This window comes from Diplotaxodon limnothrissa, linkage group LG7 (genome assembly GCF_057381915.1).
Source record: "Diplotaxodon limnothrissa isolate DT_005_m linkage group LG7, D_limnothrissa_male_GT1.1, whole genome shotgun sequence".
In the NCBI taxonomy this organism is placed as follows: domain Eukaryota; kingdom Metazoa; phylum Chordata; class Actinopteri; order Cichliformes; family Cichlidae; genus Diplotaxodon; species Diplotaxodon limnothrissa.
Genome location: NC_140602.1, coordinates 5,159,915 through 5,180,840, shown reverse-complemented (window position 1 = coordinate 5,180,840; position 20,926 = coordinate 5,159,915). Strand labels below are relative to the sequence as shown.

General features: G+C 41.7%; 1 protein-coding gene across 1 annotated transcript in view; it reads left to right on the top strand.

Moving 5' to 3' along the window:
• The first annotated feature begins 3,365 nt into the window (after window positions 1-3,365).
• mob2a (MOB kinase activator 2a) overlaps window positions 3,366-20,926 on the top strand; it is a 55,271-nt gene continuing 37,710 nt past the window's right edge. Inside the window, exon 1 of the mRNA XM_085359037.1 lies at window positions 3,366-3,888. Coding sequence (XP_085215163.1) covers window positions 3,872-3,888 — 17 coding nt within the window. The 5' untranslated portion in view covers window positions 3,366-3,871. The remainder of the gene's footprint in view (window positions 3,889-20,926) is intronic.

The following is a 20,926-nucleotide window of genomic DNA, read 5'->3' as shown; positions in this document are numbered from 1 at the left end:
TTTTTTTTTTAATGAACTGAAGAAGAAGAGGATGGGGCATACTGTAAAGAATATCTGCAAATGTTTCCCCAGTTCAAAAAACTGTTTTTGGCAAAAATATAGCTTAAAATGTGACTTTAAAAAAAATCGAATGTCTCTTCTGCTGCATTGCACAGATTAAGTATTAATCTTTTTTTTTTTTTTGGTGCCTGTCCCGTTTTGTTCTTTAGCCATCAGAATTATTATCTGAAGGCAAAGAAAGATGCCCAACAGATTTACTTTACCAAGTGGATCATCACAGCCTTGCCATATTGGTCCAATTGGTTGACCTTTGTTATTATTATTTATTTATTTTATTTTCAGTAGTTACAGATGGGACAGACACGACTGGGGAAGGAGGCTGAAAGAAAGAAAGAAAGAAAGAAAGAAAGAAAGAAAGAAAGAAAGAAAGAAAGAAAGAAAGAAAGCGGAGGAATAAAAAGAGGGGAGGGGAAGAAAAAAATCAGCTGGATCACCTGCTGAGAAAAAAAGAAGAGAAAACAAGCAAGAAAGAGAGCAACATAATAAACACAACACCATCGCAATAATCTAGCTAAGTGTAAATAACAGTAAATACTAAATATTGAATGTTGTTGGGCAGCACGCAAGACCGACAGCGCACAATGTGCTTTGAGGTAGCAGCCAAGAAAGGTGAAGTTTGTGTCTGTGAGCACCTGTGTGTGTGTACACCTGTGTGCACACCTGGGTGGATAAGCGCGCTTGTATTCAAAAGGTTTCTCCATGTAATGATCTGCTGGGGGGCGTGTGGGGAGCCATAGCCCCGTCCCCCAGGTCATGAAGCAGACATGAAGGAGATCCAGGCCCCAGACATCCAGAGGCCCCTGAGTGTGAGAGCCACTCCTGGGAAGAACTTAGGAGAGCCCCAGTGAACTTTAATTAATTAATTAAAACAGGCTGGATGTGAACCAGATACACCAAACATTTAGAACAGATATTTTGACTACATAAGCATTTCCCTATGAATTTCCCTATAAAAGTGCACGCATGATATCATTTGTTCAGTTTATAATAATTAGCATGAGATCCCAGTACTTTCTCCCCAGTTAACTGAAGGCAACCTGGATTTTGTGTCTTATTCTGCAAACAATGACACAATATTTTGGAAAATTCATAGGATAATCCAGAGTTTTGGAAGCGTTTATAAGGAATTGTCCAGCGTGACAGAAGTATTGTGTATCTCTAGAAATTAAGCTTTGAAAAGGCAAGTCTGGTGCATGTTTAAAAGAGACTTCCTCTCTGTGTCGTGCTTGTGCTTTGTGTTGCTAACAATCCCAAACCCTGGATCAGCTGATTCCAAACTGTAGCATCAACAAGCATCCCACACCTCCCTCGCGTGGCCTTCAATGGAATTACACGAGTTTTCAGCTTTTTGTCAATCAATTCAGAAACCCCGCCCCACACTGAATCGATTGGTGGCCAGCTGGACGCTGGAGCGTCAACGAACCAATCGTGTGGATCTGCCTGCTGTTAACAGGGCTCCTGTTCTGAATGCCCTCTCTGTCGCCTGTTTGATACTGTTATTTATAGACGCCCGAGGATGCATAGTGGAGCATGACAGAGGAAGGGAAGGAATAGGAAGCAAAGGGAGGCTGATACAGACGGAGGAGGAGGATGAGGAGGGGGGAGTTAAGGGCTGATGATGGCTATACGTCTTGCTCTAATGATGTCTGAGATAGGAAGCAGTAGGGCTGCAGTCCTTTTTACAGAGCAAAGTACATATTGATCTATTTTTTTTCTCTCCAAAATGCATCTGTCTGATCGATGCTTTTCTTTAAGAGGAAAATGGTGGGGAAAGAATGAGAACAAACTGACTAAGGAAAAGCTAGTGAAGGGGAAAGTCTGGTGCATGGTGAACTATAATGAAATATATATCGTGTTATAAGACAAGCAGGTTTAAAATGGCAATAAACTACAACTGTGCAAAACAAAACTGCTCGGTAAATAACAATTACTGTTATTCTAATTAAATATATTTGAACCAATTCTTTGAAACTGGAATAAAAATAAATAAAATGAGTTTTCCAAATAATTTAAAAACAGAGAACAGGAGTTATTATTCATCTATGATTTTTTTTTAGACTTCGGGTCTTTAGAGTGCTAACAACTGAAATATCACTATAGACATAAAACACAGTTTCTCCTGTGGGAGGACAATCTGTTTCAGAGAGCTAACAGAGCTTTATAGCTAAGACCATAGCCAGTGATACACTGCTCATTACTGTAGCTGCCTGGCTGGACAGGTTCACAGTGAAAGGTTAGCATGTATTCCTATTGAGATGTATGGCCTCCAGCAGCATTTATAAGAAGAGCTCTTCTTATGTGTGTTATAACAATAAAACAGTACGGACAGAAATATTTCCCCATAGACTTTTCTGAGTTATCTAATGCTGGATAAATATCTGACCACAGATAAATGATAAGACTGATTCTTGTAAAAGAAAAAAGCACCTAAACCTAGGTTTAAGCATTCAGGTATGATAACACCAACGAATAGCATTATTGGTTGTAATAATACCCAACCTACTTTTGTTGACCTGCTGGCAGCTGCATGCTTGGTAATCCAGTTTCATGACAAAGGATCTTCATTTCCAAGCTGGGTCATTTCATCTTAAACCTGCTTGACCAAAAATTCTATGTTCCAAAGTTTGGATATACATAATAGTTGTCGTGAAATTTGATGCATAGTTATATTTATATAGAGCTATTTAAATGTATTTTGTGTAACAAATACTTTTGAAGGTATTTACAAATGGTTGTCTCACAATAACTGAGAACTTAATTTTGATCTAATTATATTTTTTGTAGGTAAGTATAGCAATTTTCTCTTTAAAGAGGTGCATATATTTAACTTAATTATTTTCTCACTTATAATTAGAGTACCATCTGGAAAGTCCACAATTTTGTTCTGTAATGTTGTTTTTAATTGTTTGGCTTGTCATCTTTGCTCAATCCAGAATTACAGTTGAATAAATGAAAAAACAAAATCGGAAATGGTTGAGCAGAAGGCCCACGCTGACTTGACATGAATCATCCAACTGGGAGTCACTAACCTAGAATAAGATGGCAAGTGTCTTGACTTTGTGTTATAACGCCCAAGCCCGCTAAGCTCCGCATCCACTGGACGGTAATCGTTCTATTAGCGCGTGAACGTGTTTGGTGTTGGATTTGTCTTCGTAGCGTGATCACGCCAAACCTACCGGTTTTACCCCCATTATTTTTAATTCTTCAACTACATATCCCATTGCATCTGCGCTCACACGCATTTTACGCACAAGAGACAGAGTGGGTCGGGTCTGTGTTTACTTCCGGACTCCGATTTAGACCTCGTTCAGAAAGCAGCAGCTCTAGTGAAGGTTCAGGCTGGCAGCGCAGTGGCCATACAAGGCTTCATGACAGAGGTTACCGGTCTGACCAGCGACATCCCCGTGGGCAAGTCTAACGCAGCGCTACTGAACACTGAACACACCGCGACGCAAGACAGACTCGAACTGCCGCTCTCCTCGCCTTCGTGCTCAAAGTCACTCAATGCTTCAGTCCCGCTACCAGCTAACAGACTGATCCGACTGTGTTCCTGCCGCTTCATGATCCGAGCTAACTGGGGGATCAAAACAAGAACAATCGCTTGAAGTTCAAGCGGCGTTTGCGTTTGACCGGCCGGGATCCATCGACTGGGAGAGACGCGGGCCCCGTGGGGAAAGAGCAACAGGACTCGGGGGGCCAGTCAGCTAGTGTAGCGAGGGTGGTGGCTGGATAAACTAGGGGGTTGCCTCCAGCTCCTGGTGGATTTATCCCCTGCCAGCTAACATTAGCTAAGCTAGCCACAAACAGCACCATGGATTGGTTAATGGGGTGAGTACAGACAGCTAACTTGCATAGCTATAGCATCCTCTCTTATATGACAGGTCAGCTGCGCAGTCTTTCTGATGCTGCCTGCAAATTCACTTCTCTGCAGCTGATACCACTGGAGTCGGCGTTATGCAGGTGCACTGTCGTGTTCAACAGTGTTAAATTCTCGCTTTAATCTGTGTGTAAACGGTTGGCGTGTTGCTTAGCTTAGCTTCGCTCCGACGAGGCTAGCAAAGCTGGCAATGGTTAACCGGCCTCATGATAGCGTTACCCAGGGCCAGGTGGTATTTTTCGGCATCTCTTCGGGCCGCAGATTACTAGCCAAGGATGGCAGCTCCCGGAGTAGGTCGTGATAATATTGCTATACATGGCAGTTTACTGGACGGTGACCTCATCGCTGAGGTGATGGACTTTAGGTTAGCGGCTTGTCAGCGCTGCTAACGCGGCTATGAGCGGTTTCCCTTATTTCCCAGCGCAAGGTGCGCTGGTCGCTTTGACGGAGGGGAACCGCTGCTAGCAGTCGTGCTAACTTATCTAATGTGCAACCTTTGAGGCACAGCAGAGGTTCTGGTGTCAGAGAGAAAGCTCACCGATGGAGAATGTGTGTGCACCGTGCACATCTTGAAGCACAGCGTGCATGTTTTTGTCAGCGAAGTGAAGCGCGCAGTTTTCTGCCTTGGTGTAGCGGTTGACACCTGACAGAGGTTGGTGATGCTGTGTAAGCTGCGTTATTTTTAGCTCGAGGCTGCACAAGTCATGAGTTTTGAGTGAAAGCTCGTGATAGGGACTGCATTTATCAGCCTCGGTGACGATACCTGCTATACAACCAAAGTTCAAAGCCACGATCGGTGTGCTCGGGCTTAACATTTGAAATCAGTGGAAGCGACGGAGTAACTTTCCAAACCCTGACAGCCCAGAGCATTGTTGTAGACTTCGGATTTGCTATGCAAACTCTTAAGACACTGGATTGTCTGGTCTCGTTTGTCTCCAATCAAAGTAGGGCGTCAGAGACGTTGCACTCCAAGGTGCGTTTGCAAGTTGAAATCCAAACCTGAAATGTGAAATAAAAACTCGAGGTGTCATCATATACACAAATGGCTCGGACTTAAACATTGATCAGGTTATTGCTTTTGCTTACAGTTTATCATTGTTGGCTTGCTGCAGCACTTTAAAAGCACATCAGGGATGAGGAAGGGTGGAGGCCCGTTCTTAGGGGAGTTTCTACATGTCTGCTCAGTTTTTTCTGGTAGATAACAATGCTGCAAGTCTGTTCCCTGAGCTCGATGTAGGCTGACTGTTAGCTCTGTAAAGACAGTTAACTTGTTGTCCAAGACAGTCTGCTCATAAGTCATAATCTCAGGCTTTATCAATTGTGCCCAGGCACGCTTTCCAGTAACTTAAAAAAACAACAAAGAAAACCGGGTTGCTTGTTAGACATCAGGCAGTATTGGTAAATAACACATTTGCTCCTGAGTGGCCTGTTTGATATTTTATGCAGGTTTTCCATGCATGGTCTGCTTTGCATAAAGAGCATTTGACTGCTTTGGTAGACACGGGTTTCTTGTAGTCATTGTTTAACTTGTGTTTTTCCCCTCCCTATGACACTGGTTTTCCTGGTTTCACTAACTGGTTCTTGCAGTAACTTGTCTTAAATAACATCAGCTCTCTGTTATAATTCTTTTTTTAATAGGTCCTTAATTTCTCTTCCCTTTTTCCCCCCAAAGCCATGAAATAATCATTTTTTGCCCAGACGGTGCTTTCAGACCTGAACTATTTTGCACAGCGATCTGATGTAGCTTGGTTTTAGAAGAAATGAGGAAAGTAAAGGCCTACATATAAAAGAAAAGACCTCTGCCTGTCTGTGGATGTTACTGAATGTATTTGGTGTAGTCCGTGTTCTCCAGCTGAGAAAAGTTGTAGTTGGTTCTATTTAATACATTTTTGTGTATTAAAAAACAACAACAAAGCAGATTGGCTTTGTGATAGAAGGTCATGCCTAATATCCAGTGATGGCATTTGGTCATGTTGAGAGTATGTGTTTACCTGCATGTTAAAGGAGCTCTTTGGATAGAGTGCAAATATGCAGTTAAGTTGAGCGTTTGTGATCTAAATGCATTGGAGGCCAGCAGGAACGTGTCCAGTGTGCGTCATCAACAGTATGGAGTCCATGAATTAACCAAGCGTGTAATCACTCTGAATACAAACCTGGGGTGAAGGACACCCCTGCCAAGACCAATGGAAGAATGAATTGAGAGTGTGAGCATAAGGATGATGGAAGAAGAAGATCTAGTGAAAAAGAGTGGCTGATTTGGAGAGAGGAGGAAAAAACAGGATGATCAAAAGAGATAAAGGAATAAGCGATACCTCCTTTTTTTTTTCTTTTTTTTTTCGTTAATTAACCAGATAATGGGGAGGGTGGAAGGTGATAAGGTTGCTTTTGATAAAATGGTTGATTGTGGGATAGTTAAAAGAAATTATAAGGTGGGGGAAGGGAGAGTGTAGTTCATAGGAAAGATGAAGCTCTGCAGGGAATCAAATGGAGACAGATGAGAAGCCTGTGAGTGGTTGTAATGGTGAATAAAGGAGGAGATCTAGAGACAACAACATATTATGGTGGGAGACATACTCACAAGAACCAACCACTGGTTTTAGCTGAGGCTACCACCTCTTGGTATGGTGATACATACACGTACCACTTTTTAGCCTAAATCTGTTTGTTAACTAGCTGCACTCTATCTGTGTACTGTGATATTTTAGACGGAGCGCATTATTTCAGAGCTGAATGACCTCATCTGTCCCTATTCAGAGTCAGACAGGATGTTAAATCACTGGAGAGATGTGCGACGCCTAAATGTGTCTTTTGCTGCTGGGTGAAATGGGTAGGCTTTGACAGATGTTTAATCCCCTTGCTTTTGAGTGATGGCTTGGTAATGCTGAACGAAGAGCGAGCGAATGGAAAGTACAGCGTCTAAGTAGAGCACTGCTTCAGGCTGCCCGATCTGAGCAAGAGTCAGACTTGTACACTTAAAAAGGCACTGTATCACCTTTGGCTAGGTATATGGGTAGTGTATCAATATCCAGCACTATGGGAGTAATGCAAGTCATGTGATAGGTTCTGGCTTTTTGTGTCTTTTTATTTTATAGATCTCAAATTTCGTCAGGTTCATATAAAAGTATTTGAACGAGAAAATTGATTATATAAAGTAATGTCTTTCTGCTATTTAGTGTATAACGTGCGATGCAGTATAAATATAACAGCACTAAGGCAGGATTCACACAGATGCTTTGCTGGCACAGTCATCATAGCAACAATAACCAATGATCACAAGGCATGGCAGCCAAGCTTCAGTCTGACTTTTCCTAAATTTTGATACCGCACCGCACCCACCTCGCACTCTAAGGATATTTTTATGACGCAGTCTGGAGGATTTGAATAAATGCGACTTGATTGGCTGACGCCTTTGCTGGCATTACAAAGTCAAACTTGTCTAAACTTCAAACATGAGCAAAACAACAGATCAGCACTCGTGAGAAGCAGGAGCACTGAAGGCTGAATCTGTGTGAATGCTGCCTAACAGCCAAAATGACCATAAAGTCAAACTGACGTCTAAAACGGTTTCGGCAAAGTCTGAACAAGCTTCCTGTACAGTTCCTGATTTCTGTTATGACTTCACCCTCTGTGATGTTTTTAGCCACATTTCTTGTAGGAAGATGTTAAGCTCTAACACGATTAAGCTATTTACCTTCCTATCATCAGAATAAGGTGTTATGGTGCTTCTTGTGGCATTGTACTGAAAAATGTCAAACTTCAGGTGTGACTTGAGTCAGATTGAAATGGTTTAGTTACTATCTTTTTAAAACTGTTTAAAATGTAAAAAGAGAGTGACACTGTCAGATGATGGTAGATCGAGAAGGGGAATTCACATGAACTACTTATAGGTTGGACGTTGTCAGCAGTGGTAAACGTCTGTCTATTTGTAAAGCTCGCTTGCCACTGTGGGTCATTTCCAAAATAAGAGGTGTCTTTCTGTGTCTCTTAGTAGGTTTTTCTTTTTTTGTTGTTTTTTTTTTTTTTTTAGTGTGATAATGCAATTTCTTAATAATTTTTTCACCTATGGCCTGAATGCACAGTTTCTCATGAGTCCATGCTGCTTTTTAGGTTTAAAAGTAGTGAGTGGGGGGATTGAAGAGGTGGGCACATGTGTCAGTTTCTAAGCCTAATCATTTTAGTGGCCGGGAATACGTTTCTGTTGCAGTGTTGGATTATATTAATAGAGTAGCAGTAATTTGGATGACTGTATATCCAGGAGGGACTTAAAAAAATAAATAAAAAATATTTATTTTAATTTTATTTTCCTGTATATTGTGTTTGTGTATATATAGGTATGAAACTTTAGTTTTCTTTATCAAATATTAGTTTCTTGGGCGGGGGGATGGTTTGCATAAAACTATTGTAGCTAAATCGGCTGCAAGATTTCATCAGTTTAAATGAAGTCATGTCTTAATTTGAGCGTCAGTTACAATATAACGGAAGTTCAAACATGTAGAATAAACCAGTCGCCATGTGTTAGTCCTTATACAGCAGACTCCTATGTTTTAAAACGTTTCTAGTTTGTCTGCAAATACACCGTTAAGAACAAAAAAAAATGTGTGTATTTTAGAAAACATGCAACATGTTCAGTGTTAAATCTCTTAACTCTGTGTGCGTATCACCTGACCTGTTCATGTGGTCACGAACCGACGCTTACAAAACCTTGTGGTAGAATATCTTGGTACGGTGTCAGTACTTTCATTCTTAGCCTGCATGTTTGACTAATATCCCTTTTTACGCTTTCCACTTGCTCTGTGTGTATCTTCCCAATGGGGATTTTGTGCACTTCAACCCTGTCCTCAAGTAACCTCACCGCCTTATTTCCATCTCTGCCGCGGTGCAGGCATACACATGTAAAAACACATGCGCACGTTCTCAGCCCAGGTGGCTGCTTCCGCTGCTTGCACCACAGATGCAGTTCTGATAATAGACTGCGACAGATGAGCAGACATCATCTTAATGCAGTCACCTGCTTTTAAGGGTGGAAACTAACAACCCTGTCACTGAGTTCCTAGTATTGAGTCTTTGCTGTCTAGTGTCAGGTTTTGAATCATGTGTGCTGTTCCTTTTGTACACCGTTTGCTTACTAGGTCTAACCTGAGAGAGGTAAGCGTCAGTTCCCAGAAGTTCTTAACGTCTGTCTGTGAAGCTGTTTACTGTGCGATACATAAATCAAACAAGAGCTTCTGTTGGCTCTCTGCAGACAGCATGTAAGAGCCTTGCTCTATTAAGAATCAATGTAACGTGTCTGGCACTGAAGTTGCTTTACTACTGCACACCCACGGCAACCCAAGCCAAGGTTTTTAAGACCACGTAACGTAGCTAAATCTGCTTTAGTGTTTAACACATTACGCCCGTGTTTGTTGTAAATCCTGTATCCTGACACGTAGTTTCTCCGCAGCTCCTAACATGGAGCACAAATGACACCATGGTTAATGTCAGTTGAAAACCAACATCCTGTGACTGTATGTTTATGGTTTAATAAGAAATGTTTCTGAGTTTCTGGTAATTTGGTCAGTTTAGAACTAATCTGTCCTAGAGCTTGCACAGGAGATCTGAATGTCCCGGTCTTTAGGAGTCTAACTTTCCAAGTGTTTATATGTAAAAGCAAAAAAAAAATAACTGAAAACACAAATGTTAAAATGCCAGTAACAGTCATGTGAAAAATAGTTTTCACACAAATCTGGAAAAAGCCAAGTACTCTCTTACTGCCTTCCCGAACTAAGAGGTACTGCTAATCAAATTCTCTCAGTGAATGTGACCATCTTTTACCCCAAGGTCAGACCAAGCGATGTTCAGAGAAAAATCTCAAGTGACATACCTGTGAGACTTGACAGGCCTCAGTTACCAGGTTAAATGTTAAATTATAAGGACTGAACTAGTATAGCTTTTATTTTAGAAGGGTGGCCTCTCTAAAAAGAGCATCCTGGCAAGTCATGCATATGCAAGCTGGACCTGAACCACAACCACAAGATTCAGGAACAGTGTCTTTTGGACAGATTAGAACAAAGTGGAGATGTCTGGCCATAATGCTCATATTAGGCAAAAACTAAACTCAACATATCAGCACAAATGCCTCAAAGCAACTGTCAAGCATGGTGGTGGAGAGGTGATGGTATGGGCTTGTTTTGCAAGACTGAGTTCCTCTATATACCAAACTATAAAGTCCACCAGCTAAAGCTAGGTCATGAAATACGATGAGGACCCCAAGCACAGCTGCAGATCTACTGTAGAATGGCTGAAACGAAAAGAATCAAGGCATTGCAATGATTGAAATGTTATTGGAGCTTCAGTGAGCAATATGAGAGCGTTAATAACGACATACAAAAAAGTGATTGCTTCAAGATATCGCTATTAAAGGTGATTAAACAAGCTGCTTACTCAGGGTGGGAACTTTGTTTCCCAAGCACCAGATTGCCTGTGAATTGCATCAGATTATTATATCAATATTTAATATTAATCAGTACTAATTTCTAGTTTTCCAATAATTGTTTTATGCGCCTCACATTAATTCTGCGCTGCTTTAGTGACGCGAGGGCCCATTCCCGGGGTTCAACGTCAGGCTTGAGGTTATTCTACCATGATGTGCCTCCGTTTCTGAGGTTTGTTTACTCCCCACAAAGGACTCTGTAGTCACTTTCAACCCTTTAACACACTCTGTCTTCTACTCCCTCCCTCCCCCCCTTACTCGCGCTTGCTCTCTGGACACTGACATGCAGAGACGTTTTCGTGCTTGACTGCTGCCTGAGCTGGACTGTTCAACCACATAGAGCAACGCAGCCTTGGTAATGTTTTTGAGAAATGTTTTAAACTAATAAAAGCTAGTGGAGGGGTAGGAGGAACGCCTAGATGCTGAGTAATGTTGTACAAGCGCTATCATGCTTTATTTTTTTTTTGCTTTTTTTTGTGGGCTTGCCTCGTGTGGGGAAAGAGAAAGGAAAACAGTGTAAGGGCAAAGCAGAGCTGGAGGGGCAGAGTCAAAACAAACAAGTCCTCATCTTGCCTCTGATATCGGCTCCCTTCTTCAAGGCTGTACCATTATTTTGCGACAGCGGTGCCAGGTCCCTCCTATTCCTCAGACACACCATCAGAGTCGAGCTGTTATAGTTCAGAGTTGTCAATGACATCAAGTTTCACAGAAAGCTGACACCTAGAGCATGCAGGATTAACAGTGGTCGTAGAGATGCAGGTGTTCTGCACTTATAAGATGATCATTTTCACATTGGTTAAAATTGTGGGCGATCATTTTTGAGAACCATCCTAAACCAGTTGGTGTCCAATTAAATCTTAAATGAGGTTTCTGTATCTTAGTGTTCCAGGATATCAGTGTGCATCATTCAGGGTGATATAAAGGCACTATTGAAAGTGAATGAATGAATCTGATACCAGGATGACTCTGCAGTTTGCCTTTCACTGAATATGCATAAGTGGATGAAGTGGATAATGAAGAATCCAAATGCATGCATGGTTGTATTAAGCACTTTCACGAGCACTTGAGATGGAAACTCTTGCTAAGTGTGGTAGGCTTTGTTTTTCTTCTCCCCTTTTTGCCAATATATTTGAGTGAAGATGAGCTTTCAAAAGCCTCAGGGCAGTGCATGCTCTGAGTGCACTGCAACTAAATACTGCGATAGATTGAGAGGCTGCAAATGAAACCCAGCTCTGAGTACCTGGAGCTGGATGCGCATGTGAAGCTTCTCCACCCACTCACATGGGTTCTGACCTGTTCAAAAGCTTGAACAGACTGTGTTTCACAGTGTCAACTACACTGGTTGGTAACATTTAACCAGCATATTACACTGGTTTAAGAGGCCATATGTTTCGATGTGTTTACAGTCTGTAAAATGAATTTGTTGCTGCTTTGAATGTGGAGATGTTCTCAGCTGGGCTGCACTGTTCAGCTTCTGGCATGGTTGTGTGTGTGTTTGTGTGCATGTATGTGTGTGTTTTGCCTCTGTTTCACTTGGCAGGGGAGTGGCACCACGCTGCGACTGTGTTTACTCTTTCATAACGCTCTGGGCAGCTCTGCCCAGCACACACCACTGGCGCTGCCAACAAATGGAGAGAGGGAGACGAGGAAAAACACTGGCAGCAGGCAGGAACCGTCATAGCTGATCAGCTGCTCTCTCACCCCTTCCACCTCTTGGTATTGGTCACATCAGGACATTTTCCTCTCACATGCTTAATTACAGAGCTGACTTCAGTATGCAGATCCCAAACTTGACTCGCTCTTCTTGTAGCTGAACTGCCTGCCACAGGCCTCGGAGCAGCTACTGTTCTGTCAGAGAGCATCGCAGTCATGGGCCGCTGTTGGCTACAACTGTCTTAAGATCATCTAAGATAAGTTGAACATCCTGCAGCAGATTTTTAGTAGTTGTTGTTGTTGTTGCTATCCACCCACACTGAATGCCGCAAAGAACAGTTCTGCTGCAAGTTTGGCTATAAGATGCATTTAATGACATCTTTCTTATTTAAGAAGATATATTATTTCTCTCTATATGTTTCTTTTCTGTTTATTGGGTTAAATATAATTCTGTTTTTCTAAATTAGAATGTCAGAGATTAATCATATGACCGTTTTGTTCATGAACTAATTAAAGTGCCACAATTTCAATAGGCACGCACATTTTCTGTGTGAGCGTACAAGTCTCATTACACTACTGAGTCACAGAGAAGTTCTGAATCTATTAATAAGCCTCAGAGAACTTGAGCTACTGATACATGTCCACTTGTTCAATGCCATAAACTATATATACGAGATGGATGTAGCCCCACTGCAATGTCACCTAGTGACTTGTGAATCTTTGAGATGAGTGTTTTGGCCATGACTGCCTTGTCTTTTTGAAAGCGGGCGCCTCTAACGAGGGTTATATCTGTCTGAGAAACCAAAGGCTGTTGTATACTCATAGAATAGTATGCTTTAGAGCAGGTCTGTCTTGTAGCATTCCCTGGTTTATTGGTATTTTTGATTGCAGTGGGGACCAGAATTGGCTTTGTTTTATTCGGTAAGACTTGAATCTACCAACTGAAGCCATAAAGTCACGAGTAAAGTGTTTCCTGAGGTCATGGCCAAACTGAGGAATGTAGTCTTGCAGAATGCTCTGTTAGATATGGCACAGGAAACGTGACATACATAGTTATCATCTGAAACAAAACCGGCTGAGTCTTTCCAGAAGTTGAATAGCTAGATAAGAAACCAAAAAGATTAACAATATAATTTCCAAGATCTGGCTAATAAGAGTTGAGATGTGCTACCTAAGGAAATATGAATTAAATACACCAGAGGAAAAGGAAGACAGAGGTAGATGATAAGGAGGAGAACAGCATGAGACTTTTTTTTTTTTTTTGTAAAGTGAGGGAAGGAGGAATGCGATAGAGACGCCTAGGCAATAGGTTGAGATATTCAGATAAATGGGAAGCGGCAACGTGGGGCAGGGAGGTAGATTAGAAACAGCAGAGCTCTTAAATAGAGGACGAAGAAGGAGATTTAACAGCAGGGGCCAGGCTGCAAATGACAGAAGGAGAAATGCAGTTTGGAACTCTGTGCAGGTCAGAAATGGGGAAAAATGCACCAGAAGGACTGAGGAGTCCAAATGCATAGTATTTCTCCTGTGGATCCTTAACCTCCTGCTTTGATTCCCAAAACTGTGAAGACCAAGATTTGAGTGTTTCTGCAGCAGAACTCTAGAGTCTCATTCAGCTAATCAGGTTTCATTTGTCTTGGAGGAGGAAGGATTTAATTCTGGCTGATTTTTATTTATTTTTTATGTGGTTGGCACCCTCGGGCGAGGTTTCAGCTGAGCAGTTAGCTGCTAAATCTGTACAGAGCCGGTGGGCTACTGGCGTTGATGTAAGCTAGCTAGGTTTGTCCTTGGTGGCTGAAGCTAGACCGCTAGGCTGGTTTGAACTATAATTGGATTAGAGATCTCCGTGTTGCATCAGGCAGGGTAAGCCGAGTAAACACACTCACTCGCGCTCTCTCTCTCTCTCTCCCTCTTTCTCCAAAGCACACATGCCCGCCTCAGGGAATCATCTCAAGGCTGTACTCCTCTGCTGCCACATGTTTTTTTTCTCCAACACTTTCGTCTTTCCTCAGCATCCCACTATTTGTTTTTTATCCCCCTTTAATCAGTGGCCCGTCCACTCCCACTGGCTGTAAAGGTGAATGCGGATGTGTGTTCTTGTGTATGTGCACATTGGTGCCTGGCACAGGAAGGATGTGGATGTTTCCAGTGCCACGGATACCAACCTTAAGTGGGATTACATGGGTTACATTTACTATTTACCATTTGTGGTGGGACAATAAATCACAAAAAAAGAAAGGGAAGTCATGTGTTGATACTAATGTGAGATCTCATAGGAACATGGCAGATGTGAATATAAAGCTGCCCTAAATGGAGAAGGAAGTGAGAAAGCTAATCTTAACTTTTCTTGTTTTTTTCCCTTTGTCTTTACAAAAAAACAAAAAAAACTTCCTGTTTGGTAGTTTGGACAGGAAATAAAAGATGATGTCATGTGCCTCTCAACCAAATGGTGTGCAAAGGCTTAATTTGTAATTGGTGTCTTGGACTTTTCCCAGAACTGATTTCTTTAAACTCAGTTAGATGTTAACTGGAAACAGTTTGGCGCCTTGTTCCATTTGTCTGTCCCGCTTGGTGGCTCGCTCAGATCATAAAAGTGTCACATTTGAATAAACGAGTAAAGGAAATGTAACTTATCAGTAAACACTGGACAATTTTTCAACAGTTCAAGTACCAGGAAATGAAATGATACAATTGTCTAGATGAAAAATGGACTTTACTGCATGTGACCTGTAATAGAAACTGTGACTACAAAGATTTGTTTTAATTTATTTTTTCAGGTTAGTTGGCAAAGTTTTAGTTGCTGGCATCAGTGAAGAAACAAAACTTCAGTCAGAGCTTTTTGCTCTTTTTATATGTGTGCATGTCTGTGCATTAACATTCATACAGCACACATTGAAGCAGTTGGGGTGAGAAATTACCAGTGGCGAGACAGTGTGTAAGATTAGAGGGAGACTGTGACAGGCCAACACCAGCAGCCATATATTTGCTATGTGTAACTGACAGCTTTGATCTGCCCATATGGCCTGTACATATCTTTAACTTGTGAGTCAGAAATCAAATGTCACACTGACAGAGATGGAGGGAGGGGAGAAGACTCATGCTCTGATGTGGGATGACACAGGGTAGTACATGCAAAACATCCACCCACAACCAGTATCATCCTTCCCCACCTATCAGTATGGAAAATATCAGTAGCAGCAGTTTAGATTTCCAGATTTCATTAAACTGGTTTATAATGTGTATCTCCACAGGATTCCCTTCTTTTTCCTGTAGGACAATCGACATGCCTGCATCTACAAACCTAATTGTGTTGTGGACAGGGTGCCAAACATGAGTGTGTGAGGCTGTGAACTTGTTAGCTTGAATCTAAAAAAGGATGTGGAGGAGGAGGGAGATGTTTTTGAGGGAAGAGTTTGACTTGGAATGAAGGCAAAGGGAGATAACGGAGAGGGAGCTGGTGTTCGGGGTCGTCCAATTTCCGCTGCAGGGTTGGGGTCACTCTGTGGAAGCTGCTGACACGGCCTCCCAGGAGCAGGGCTGAAAAGCTCAAAGCTGGACAAAATACAAGAAACACAAGGCACACAACAAAGTATTTGACCCTTGAGGCAGTGTTTAGTGTAAACACGGATAAGTCTGATCATCTGAGTGTTTGCAGAGAACCACACTGGGGAACGTGCTCTGTCCATGCTCTTCGCACACACACAACATTGCACTTCATTATAACATAGTCATGCCCGTGGTCTTGCATACCGTGTCACAACACTAATCTTCATCTTCTCTAGTGTTTGTTAACGGTTGACCTGTTAAACATGACCTTTCTTAAAGCCTTTCTAATCCCAGGTGGTCTCTGAGCTGGGTGATAAATGACAACACTGAGCCAACAGCTTGTTAGCACAGGGAGCTAGGTTACAAGTTTGCTGTGCAGAAGACTGGCTGTGAATACAGGGTATTATGAGGCACAGGGGGTTCAGGAGCAGCTCACTTTGCCACAGTTTAATCCAGGAAGCCATGCTGTAATGCCCTGCTCTCTGGTCTTCCTAAGAAGAATATTTCAACTTTACAACTCTTGCAAAACTCGGCAGCTCGTGTGCTGACGAAGACCAGAGGGCGGGCCCACATTACACCGGTTTTAGAATCGCTGCACTGGCTCCCCGTGTGTTTCAGGATCGATTTTAAAGTTATTTTATTGGTTTTTAAATGTCTTAATGGTCTTGGGCCTTCTTATCTCTCAGATCTGCTTTTACCATACGAACCCTCGCGGACCCTGAGGTCCTCTGGTACTGGCCTTTTGATTGTCCCTAAAGTCAGGACACATACTCACGGAGAGGCAGCGTTTCAGTGGTATGGTCCTCGTCTGTGGAACAGCCTGCCGGAGGAGCTCAGGGCCGCAGAGAACGTACATGTTTTTAAGAACAGGCTCAAGACCCACCTTTTTAATTTAGCTTTTACTTAGCGTTTATTTATTTTATGCTTATTTATTCTATCCTGTTATTCTATTATTAATTTAGGATTTACCTAATATTTGTTTGATTTTATTCTTATTCATTTTTTAATCTTCTTATTCTATTTATATTTATATTGTATCCTGTTCTTATTTATTTTATCATTTTACCCTATATATATTGTATTGCGTCATATCTCCAGTGTTTCCTCGGAGGGCGCTCTCTGCACCGGGGCTGTTATTGACCGTGGCTGCTGGGTCTCTGGGGTCCTCTCAGCCTGGCTGGGGGGCTCCTTTGCCTCCCTCCTGCTGTGTGCCCAGCCTGGAGGCTGCGGTCTGTGACCGGCTCCCGGTGCAGACGGCTCCCTGTTATAGTGTTTCCTCACTTGGCTCATGCGAGCCCAGCCCAATTTTTACTCTTTAAGTGTGCGCGTGTGTGTATGTGTGTGTGGGTGGGGGGATATATGTGTATTGAGAGTGTGGGGAGTGAGTTGGAGGGTGGGGTGGGCTGCTTTTAACTATGTAAAGCACTTTGTGCTACATTTTCTCTGTATGAAAAGTGCTTTATAAATAAAGATTGATTGATTGATTGATTGATGATCCGACTTCATCTGTCGACACCAGATTTAACATTTTAAAACTTCCAATATGGGAGGCTACAACGTAACCTTTTTCCCTGCCTATAAAAAGTTATTTTTAATTGCATAGTTTGATTAAATGCAAATTTTACAAACTTCCAAAAATATTTTGCCACAGATGTGAAACTCTTAAAATACTATTCCCTAATATGTGACAAAGGTCTAGACGAGAAAATATTGAACAAAAGGCTTAAAGTTCAAAATAAGTAAAGCAGAAAAACAGGAGATGTGAGTCTGTTCTTTCTTCTTCTTGCTTCTGGTCTCATCCGTCATCCACACTTTCTGATTTTCTGGTTGCTGTCTAACCCCTACTTCCATCAGTAACTGCCTCGCACTAGGAGTCGAGGTGGACTGAGTCATATATCAGGGGGAGTGTGCGGAGCAGAGCAGGCTACGAGAGATTAGAGGTGAGAGGAGTGTGCTGCTGATTTATTACCATCCATTAGCTGGTTAAAAGAGGCTAAGTGAGCCAGTCGGTTCAGGGAGGTGAGATGGAAGAGATTAGCCTACATAAAGAGTGATGGAGGGAGATCTGTGACGCGAGCCAGTGACTCCCGAACTCCTCTCTCTTGTATACTCTTTATTCTCCCTCATTCCTTCTGCGCTACTCTTTATCTTCTTCAGCCACACTTCCTCCCCATGAGTATGCCATGTCTTTGTAAAGCACCAATACCAGTAGCTGCCTGTTTGAGAAGTGATTAATGACGTTCTCTGCATTTTTAAATCATTATGCAACCAGTGACAGTGACAGTGCTGCTTTTCTTGCATGCAGGCTTGGTCACATATAAATCAATGGTATATCTATCACATGTTAAAACTTCTTGTGTTTAAAATGCTGGTAAAATACGTTTGACGCAGCAGTGGGGGAGGTGGTAAATGGCTTGCACCATGGAAAATTTACACCACATGTTATTTACAAAACCAGACATTTATTAATAAATTAACTAATTAGCACTAGGAAGCAGTGGGGGGCAAAGTAAATCAGAGTGCTATTGAGTTCATTATTGAAATTGAATAGTAATGAAACGACACATTCTGACAGGAGGTTGAAGGAACTAAATGCATCATTTCTGCATTATGCCTTTTTTAGGCTATTTTTTTCTGTCTTTCAGTTACAGATATTGAGAAGTACTGACAAAAACAACCCGTTGTGATAGCACTGTATAATAGGGCTGCTCGATTATGGCAAAAATGATAATCACAATTATTTTCACTGAAATTGAGATCTCGATTATTTGACGATATTTATTTAACCCTTTAAGACCTACCATAGAACCAAGTCCGCCAGAGCTTATATATTTTTTTTTTACATGCTGTAGTGCCATTTTTGGGAGCATTTCAAGTTGCTATACATCAATACAACTGTTATAGCCCATATTTTAATAATATGTATGCATTAAGTCCATAGTAATTACATTAATTACAAAAAAGTGCAATAAACTACAAAAAAATTGAAAATCATTTTTGTTTTTTTTACATATATTTCTACTTGGAGAAATTTAAGAGGTTTATCCCTCAAAACTTTAAATACAAAAAAGTTGCAAAAAATAGTTTCCCACCACAGGAAATTTATTTTGAGCGTCTTCATAGTTTTATTTTGGAGATGCAGCAATTTTTATATACTGCAGGAAAAACAAAAAACAATCCTATGATGCAAATTTGCAAAGAAAACAGCAGGTGCATCAAAATAAACTATTTCCAGCAGTGCAATTCGAGTTCTAAGCATCACAGAAACTATTCAGAATAGTCAAACATGACCAGTATAGGCTTTTAAGGCCTACAAGTAAAGAACTACATTTTCCGTGAAAATGACATTACTTCCGGTTTCAGACAGGAAATGGCGGACATGCGATAGTTTGCGTTTCCGTCGTTTTCATTGTGGGAAGTGTTACGAACAGCTGATCTGATCGGCAAAGCTGTTTCTGGAATATTATGTTTTTGTTCCTGCAAGCGCTTTTTATGCAATTTTTGCAAAGCTTTATGTGGAAGGAAACCGTGACCGAGGACAAGCTGATGGCATAAGTTGTAAGTACAACTCCTCCGGTTTCATATGCAAAACTAATTATTGCGCTAGCTTACGTGGTTCCGGTTCTACAGGGATTTAAAGGGTTAACAATAACAATGTATTGGATAATGACTTTAAAAAATAATATAAAATAGTGTGCAAATACTGATAACAGTGCAAATGTTTGCAATATAAAAAATAAATGAAAAATGTAAACATCTATGTTTAGTGAACTTTGCAGTGTTGCTCTGTGGTGCAGCTATGACACCATAGCAAAGTTTACACACTATGTCTAATTGAGCCCAGTTCTGACTCCGCGAACCCATAATGTCTCCACACCACTGAAGTTTTTTTTACCTCTCTTTTCAACCAACGGCAGTCACTCTCCTCTCGAAATAACTTCTGCTTAGCTTTCCGAGCTTCCCTCGGGTCCTCTTAATTGTTGTGACGCGTGTTCGAGATGCAGAGAAGTGCGCTCGATTTGCCACACGGAGCAGCGCGAGAGTAAAGCATGAGGGAGGGGCTAATAATCGGCTCAGTCATTTGCAATGATCGTTGAAAGCCCAGATCGTAATCGTGATTAAAATTCGATTAATTGAGCAGCCCTACTGTATAATGAATTATTTTGTACCCAGCTGTAATAGAAATATGAGGTAATAAAGGATTTGAAGATAATAATTCTTAAACATGTCACTGATTTTGGACATTTTAGGGCCTCAGTATTAGCAATTTGGCTATCTTTGTTATTTCTTTGAAGCCACAAGTTACCATATTTGGCAAGTTGCAATCATAAGCTGCAGAAACGCGAGGAGTGGGGGATACAGTCTTAAAACTCTGCTTTAGCAGCTTGTAACCACATCACTGGCTTCCATCCACCATTTGCTCTTCCTGTCATACGGAGCGCAACTAACGAGCACCCCAGCGATGCTAGATTGAGTCACAGTTAGTGTTAACACTTGTGTGCTGTTGAAGTAGCTTGCTTTTTTCCAGGTATAGAATCATTATTCAAGGCTGACCTGCTGCTGCTCACTCTTAGACATGTCTGGGCTTGTGTCATTGTTGTGCTCGCTTGGGAATGTAAACACATGGCATCGCTATATCATTGGTATCACGAGGTGGAACCTTTGTTTTATTTTTATTTTTCATCATGTAAAGGCACAGGCGTAATGGACACAAATTGTTTGTTTCCATGGCGCAGGCTGTAAGGGTTTATTTGCTTCAGGGAGCGAGAAAAATGCGAAAAATTAAAGTATTTTGACCTCTGAGGTCTAAACTAACACAAAATGATTGCTCCTGTTCATCAGCAGCGCATTCAATGCACACTGAGAGCTTCCCGACTACTTAAAATGCTGGGATTTGACAGAAGCAGCAGATAGAAATAGAAAAGCGCTATCTATGGCTCTGGAAGAGGCTATATGCGTCGCAGCACTTGTGTGCTGGACATCCGCTCTGTAAGCTGTTTCTCGTCTTAACCTTGGTGTCAGTGTGTCAGGTTGAACATTTGTTTTTTGTGTGGGGAATAAAAGAGTAAGACGCATTCCCCACATCCGTTTCTTCTTGTAGATGAAGTGTAGGTCAGGGGTTTGGTGCGCTCTGGTGAGTTCATGTGTCGCTCAGGGCCATGTACTGTATGCACAGATGGGACATTTCTCACAACCGCTGGGGATTTCACCTCACCGAGTAACCTTGATGACGTGGAAGCTACTGCACTGACTAAACTAGACCGTGCTTCAGAAGGAAATGTTAGTGCTGACTGAATGAAATTAAATCTGCAGTCTTGATT